This window comes from Cupressus sempervirens, chromosome 5, assembly GCF_028749045.1.
Source record: "Cupressus sempervirens isolate cs-2001-9-10 chromosome 5, ASM2874904v1, whole genome shotgun sequence".
Classification (NCBI taxonomy): Eukaryota; Viridiplantae; Streptophyta; class Pinopsida; order Cupressales; family Cupressaceae; genus Cupressus; species Cupressus sempervirens.
Genome location: NC_143122.1, coordinates 236,017,775 through 236,025,104, shown reverse-complemented (window position 1 = coordinate 236,025,104; position 7,330 = coordinate 236,017,775). Strand labels below are relative to the sequence as shown.

Sequence of the window (7,330 nt, the reverse complement as noted above, 5' to 3'; positions counted from 1 at the left end):
TGACATAAAAGATCCAATCATAGTACAAAATACGATAATAGGGGCCCTAGGGAAAGGTGATATAGTCGAGTTGGAAAACTCCTTACTGTTTGATCCACAAACATATAGAGCAAAAAGAAATAGTCTATCGAAGTTAGAGAGGCAAATGGTGTAGCAACAAACACAAGCTATAGAGGTTAAATCCGTGACTCCAAGAATTAAATGTATCAACATTTCTCCAAAGTTTTGGTAGACTCCAGGTACATATACAGGCTCTCCATTTACTCCAGAGAATACTTAGTCAAATAAGATTGATAAAGAAAAAAGGGAAGACAGATCCATTTCAAGAGAACTACAAAACTTTTTAAACAAAGATGTGGATATGAACTTAGAGGTAGAAATTTTAAATCGAGAAGATCAAGATCTGGATCAATTAGCTAAGGAGCTAATTTAGGTATTCAACGTTGATAATATTAGCTTTAGCACAGATTCCCAGAAGGAGGCTTTAATCCAAAGGATCCTCAAATTAGGAGGCAAAGATTATACAACTGAAGATCTTAGAAGGGATTTATTAAAGATAGAGATGGGAGATAACCTATTAAGATAGACTCAAAATTGTGGTAGCATATCAGAGATAGACCAAGAAGCTAAGAGAGTTGGAAAAATTATCTTCCAAGAGATTAAGAGTGCAGATGTAGAGCAGCCGAGAATAGTTAGTCAAATTATCAATGAAATTGAAAATGAAGAATTGGATAAACAAAATGACTTCAAAATATTGCCTGATCATAGTCTGGTAAATTCACAGCTTCTCGGGATCCATATGAATAAAGAAGGCTGAATTCACAAAGATTTGGTAGATCAAAAGGTAAAAGAGGTAGGAAATCTCTGAAGGAACTAAGAGAGGTAGATGGACTATGCAGAGAACAATAGAAGATAGATGACTTGTTAAATATTGGGTAGGGGGAGTGCCTTCCCAGGGTATCATGAGGATCACCACATGGAACACTAGGGGTTTAAATGCCCCTAGTAAAAAAAGGTTATTAAAACAAAATCTTAATTCTTTTAATTCTGAAATCATATTAATTCAGGAAACCAGATTGAATAATATTGAATGTTTAAAACTTAATAAGATGTTAGATTTTTGGGAGTCTTTCTTTCTAGAGTCTATAGGTACATCAGGGGGTCTAGGTTTAATTTGGAATCCTAGGAGGGTAGACATACAATGCTTATAATTAAGCAATAATTGGATAAGCACCAGAGTGTAGACTTAAAACATATCTAAAATTTATTTTAATTAATATTTATGGTCCAATTAGTCATTTAGGGAAGAAAATTGTTTGGGATGAATTAAGCTCTATTTTCTATAATTATAATGACAGCCCCATTTTGGTAGGTGGTGATTTTAATACTATTTTAAACTTAGAAGAAAAGGCAGGAGGTTCGTAGCATCTCTCTCACTCGTCTTTAGATTTTAAAACATGGAGTGAAAAACATAACATGATAGATGTTTCAATGAATAATGGTATCTTCACATAGAACAATAGAAGGAAGGACCTTGTGTATATTGCTGAAAAATTAGATAAGTTTTTTATAATAGGTAATTTTGAAGATTATAATTTAAATTTTCATTCCTGCATCCTGCAATAGCAAGTTTTGATCATTATCCTGTTTGTTTTGAGCTTAGTCAATCGTCAAAACAAGTTAGGAACCTTTTTAAATGCAAAAAAGATGTGGTTTCAAGACCCCAATTTTATTGATAATATTAGAGATTCATGGAAACAAGCTAGATTTGAAGGTTTTTAGATGTTCATCTTTGTTTCCAAACTAAATGGTTAAAAGAAAAGATCCTAAAATGGAATAGAGAGAATTTTAATAATATCTTCAAAGAAACGACAAAAATTGAAGACAAATTAAAAAAGCTCAACTTAGAAATTATTAAGCATGGTATGAACAATGAAACTTATGCATTAGAAAAAGAACTCCTCACTAAGTAGGAAGATATCCTCTCCAAAGAAGAAATATTTTGGAGACAGAAATCATGAGATAAATGGCTAGATGAGGGTATCTGGAAGACAATTTTTTTCTATAACTCCACCATTTATAATAGATCTAAGAACAAAATAACGAGTATCATTAATCAGTTGTGTATTCATACTGATAGACCACAAGAAATTACGAATGCGTTTGTATCACATTTTTAGGGAATATTAAATAATTATTAAGGATCTAATAGATTGGCTAAATCAAAAATGCTTAAATTTATTCCAAAAATAATCTCATCTAAGAATAATAAGGAGTTAAATAAACCAATCACTTTGGATGAAGTAAGATCTATTGTTTTCAGTATGAATCTAGAGAAATCTCCTAAACCCGACAGTTTTTAGGTCTTTTTCTTTCAGAAATGTTGAGATATTGTGGGGGAGGATCTATGGAAATCCATTGAAGCATATAAAAATGGAGGAGCTTTGTTGGCTAAAATAAATTACTCATTTCTCACCCTAATTCCTAAGAAGAATGGGCCAAAAACTCCAAGATATTATTGTCCTATTACTTTATGCAACATAGTTTATAAAATCTTCTCTCAAATTCTAAGCAAATAGGCTTAAAGGTTTCCTACCTAATCTTATTTCTGAAGAGCAATTAGGTTTTGTCCTGGGTAGATATATTCTAGATGGTATCCTTACTATTCAAGAAACAATCCACTCGGTATCAACAAATAATGACGTGTGTATGTTTATGAAATTAGATATACAAAAGGCTTATGACATGGTTGACTGAAATTTTCTTTGTAAGGTTCTTGAAGCATTTTGATTTTCTCATCAATGGATAAATCTTATTTTCAAATTTATTTCTACCCCTAAGATTTCTATTGTTATTAATGGAATGCCTAGAAGGTTTCTTTGAAATTTCAAGAGGAATTAGACAAGGAAGTCCATTATCTCCTTCCCTCTTCATCATAATGGCAAAAGCATTTGGAAGAGCAGATTCAGATGCCTACCAAAAACAAAAATTTACTAGCATCACTGTTACTAGGAATATGCCCAATATCACTCATCAACAATATACAAATGACATAATTCTGTCTAGTAAGAGTACAATTTCTGAGGCTTTGGGTCTTAGTGATATCATTAAGTCCTATATGGACGCCTTAGGTTAGAAGGTGAATGATGGTAAATCAGAGATTTATTTTCTGAATACTCCTTCTGAAATGGAAAATTGGATTTGTAGTATTATGGGTTATAATAAGGGGAAATTTCCATGCAAGTATTTAGGTATTTCTCTTGACAAGGGGTTGAATTCCAGCAAAGTCTGGCTGGATACGCTTGAAAAGCTAGATAAGGGGATAGATAGTTGGAAAGACAAGTGGCTCTCAAAGGCTAACAAAACTACCAAAATTAGCTCAGTATTATCAGCCATTCCTATTTTTCCTCTCTCTTTCCTTCCCCTTTCTAAGATATGCTTTCAAAGTTTATATCAAAACTTAGGAACTTTCTTTGGAAAGATTGTGAAAATGACAAAAAATTAGCTCTCATTAAATGGGATGATTTATGTAAACCTAAGGATCACGAGGGTTTAGGGATAAAGAATCTACAATGGCAAAATGAAATGTTAGGATTGAAACATATTTGGCGTTTATACAATGAAAGAGATCATAAATGGGCCAAGATATTTTATACCAAATATCTTGATCCGGATGATCCACTTTCTCTATTCAGGATGGAAAACATGCCAAGAGGTCAAAGTGCTGGAATTTTATGTCTAGATGTTGGAAATTAATTTGTAAGTTCTTGACTTGGGATGTTGGGTTGGGGGATAAAGCCTTATTTTGGGAGGACTCTGGGATGGTTCTCCCCCGATCTCTTCTTCCCCCATTCTTGTTAATCTCAAAAATAGGTTGATATCTCTATGTAGTGATAAAGTCAAGGACTATAAGATTAAGACATTTTCGGAAGGGTCTGAGCAATGGATTTGGTGACTGTTGGATGGGTTAGGGTTAGATCTCGATTTAGTTAAGGCTTATGAGAAGATTTTTTTGAATAGGAAGATTTAAAAATAAAATAGGTATGATTACCTCATTTGGGCTAGCTCTAAGGATGCTAAATATAGTTTGAAAAATGATTATAAAGCCTTGGTCCATTCTCAAAGTTGGAATCTAGTGGAGATGCCTCTCAAACTATGTTGGGATGTAGCTTGTCTCCCTAAGGTAGGATTCTTTTTGTGGCTTTCCCTCCAAAATAGAAGTTTGACTACCAATAGATTAGCCAAACTTGGTATTATAGGCTCTTTTTGGTGTGTGTTATGTAAGCATAATAATGAAGATGTGGATCATCTCTTGTATGGTTGTCTGTATGCATAGGCCTATTGGGACTGGCTCAGGTTCCATCTTATGTGGTCGTCACCTTTGCCAAAATCTTTTCAAGATTTCCTTTTAACTTGGCCTACTAGCATGGTTCATAGTGTTTATAATAAGCTTTGGAGTATTTTTCCTTCGATTGTAGTATGGGAGATATGGAAGGAAAGGAATCATCACATCTTTCGAGATTTGGAATTGAGTATGGAAGGATTACTTTTAAAAATAGAAGCATCTATTGTGGAGGTGTTGAACTCTCACTATAGGAAATCCACTAAAGAAGAGGGATCCTTCTCTATCTGGGGTGGTCTTATGAAAAAAAATTGGCCTAATCTTACTAATCCACCTCTTGTATATTTGAAGAAAAGCAAGGATGCGAGGGCTACGTGAAAATGGGAACCACCCCTTTTTGGATGGTATAAACTCAATTTTGATGGAGATGCAAGAGGTAATCTGAGGGTGGCAGGTATCAGTTGCATAATGAACGATGACATTGGTAAGTGGGTTGCTAAGATAGCTTCACCCATTCCTCCTACCTCTAATAATCTAGCAGAATTAGAAGCACTTGATAAAGGATTGCAAATATGTAATAGTCTAGAATTGTCTAAGGTCATCATTGAAGGTGACTCTCAGATTATCCTTAATGCAGTCAGGAAGTGAGTAACATTCTAAAATGAGACCCTATCGAGAAATGCAAAATAGAGATGCCGAAATCCAACGGCAGACAAGTTTTAGATCATTTTAAGACACTGCGGACTGTAGATCTGCAACGTCGGATCGTGTATTTCAAATTTAAAAATTCCTTCAGCTCTATAATTAAGCTGATTATGGATTCGATAACATAAGTCTATAATTTATCTCCTCTGTATAATTTAGCTATGTATTTGGAGACTAATACCTATAATTTGGCCCCTCCATATAAATTTAGCCTATTATTCACTGGTTCTATAAGAGTTATAGCAACTGGATATTGATTTCTTCTGAAATCAAGTAACAACCTTCTCTGTGGAAAGTATCGCTGAAAATGGAGGTGTTCATGGTGATGATGTTACTAGCTCTAGTTCTGGCGGTTAATGCTGAACCAGAATGCCCATTGAATCTCGACTACATTACTAGAATTCAATGGAACCCATCAACTTGTCATTCAATTTAGACCTCCAAAGACCTTGAAATGTGTAGTGACACGTTGAGAAGTTTGTTGGGAGTTGGTTATGCTCAGCTGTTCTGGGATGAATATATTTTTTATCTCCCCAACAACGCCTCTGCCATTGCATTCCTCACACAACTTCAGAAACGGATGAGCTCTATGGGTCTTCCATCAAATCTGGTTTCTCTCTATTTCAGCGATATATCAGAGTTTGTATCAAGCCCTCGTCTTTGCGGCGGCATAAAAGGCAAAAGGGACTGGATGGAGAAGCTGGGGCCGACTCCATTAATGGATGTAGCCTGCAGAGGAGATCTCTCTGTTTCCACTGCCTGCAGCATATTCCATAATAGCAGATAGGTGGTATTGAAGAGATTGGTGGGGAGAATAAAAAATTCCACAGCTAAAACTAATCTACAATGCAACTCTCTCACACTTTTGTATGCTGTTGGCGTAGCCAATGAATTTGGACCCATGAGCCAAAAAGGCACAAGCTGTATTCTGGGCCTTCCCTTTCATCCCAAAAAGTGGAGAGTTTGTTTGGAGATGGTTGTATACGACTGTGTGGGTGCCACCATGGCTATCATCTTTCTCTACACTGTAGGAATCAGTTACTGGTGGTGGGTCAGTGAGAAAATTAGGCATTTTGTGAGAATTCACAGAAGCCTTCTGAGAATTCACATGGGCTTAGTGCGGTTGGATATACTGCCAATCAAGGACGCAACCAAGAATTTAGCTATGCCAATTTAATGGAGCAGGGCAATTTTGGAATGGTGTGTAAGGGAAGACTTGCCGAAGATCATGGGATTGTTGCTGTGAAGAAAATGAAGTGTTCTTTCCATGAAAACTCGGGCCCAGTGCGGTTAATCAACGCGTGGCAAATAGAGGAGGCAATGAACAATTTTAGTAGCACCAATTTAATCGAGCAGGGGAGTTTTGGCATTGTGTACAAGGGCGTACTTCCCCACGGTCAAATGATTGTCGTGAAGAGACTGAAAAAGTGCTCTGTCAATGATTTTTGGAACGAGGTGGATATGATGAGCAGCTTTCACCACCGAAATTTTTTGGCTCTCTATGGCTTCGGCGTTGCCGGTGATGGCAAATAGGGCTGCCATGAGCGGTTTCTCGTTTACGACTACCTTGCTAATGGTAGCCTCGATCAACACATCTTTGGATAGAAAATTAGAAATGGGAGAGCAGGACTGACGTGGGAGCAGAGGAAGAAGATTATAATGGGCATCGCAAAGGGGTTGTGTTACCTGCATTCCGATGTTCGGCCACCGATTTATCACAGAGACATCAAGGTCGCAAATATTCTGCTGGATGACGACATGAATCCCTGCATTGCAGATTTTGGGCTTCCCATAAGGGAAGGGCAGTCTCTGATTGGGTCAAAAGTAGCAGGCACGCATGGGTATTTGGCATCAGAGTATTGCCTGACTGGACTAGTCGCTCACAGATCGCTGTGATGTCTATAGCTTTGGAGTTCTACTGTTGGAAATCATGAGCAGCAAAAAGGCCATGGATATAACTTGCTATTGCCATATTACCGACTGGGTATGGAAGCTTTTCAGAGCAAATAAAATCGATCTAGTGATAGACTGGAGAATGCGGGAGAGGAAAGAGGTGTAAAAAATGGAGAGATTTGTTAAGGTGGGCGTTTTGTGTGCTCATGTGAATGTGGCATTGAGGCCGAGCATGGCAGAAGCATTGAAGATATTGGAGGGAGAGGCTGTCATTCCTGCAATGCCAGAAAAGCCTTTGTCTATAGTAAATCACAAAGCAGAGGTCGACGACACGAATTTTCTCAAATTTTTAAATCCTTCCTTCAAATTGTCCGTCAGAGCAAAATAGGA

General features: G+C 36.8%; 1 protein-coding gene across 1 annotated transcript; it reads left to right on the top strand.

Annotated features, from left to right (window-relative positions):
- Window positions 1–5,501: 5,501 nt before the first annotated feature.
- On the top strand, window positions 5,502–6,580 carry LOC149555364 (putative receptor-like protein kinase At1g11050). The gene is made up of 2 exons (XM_089829363.1): window positions 5,502–5,795; window positions 6,116–6,580. The coding sequence occupies exons 1-2, from the start codon at window positions 5,502–5,504 to the stop codon at window positions 6,578–6,580; spliced, it is 759 nt and encodes a 252-aa protein (XP_089685489.1).
- Window positions 6,581–7,330: the final 750 nt, after the last annotated feature.

Excerpts from the sequence above, each read along its gene's own strand:
- LOC149555364 (XM_089829363.1), top strand. The coding sequence starts at position 5,502 with ATGTGTAGTGACACGTTGAGAAGTTTGTTGGGAGTTGGTTATGCTCAG. Across the intron at positions 5,796-6,115 it reads CCTGCAGAGGAGATCTCTCT|GCATTTTGTGAGAATTCACA; the intron begins GTTTCCACTGCC and ends TGAGAAAATTAG.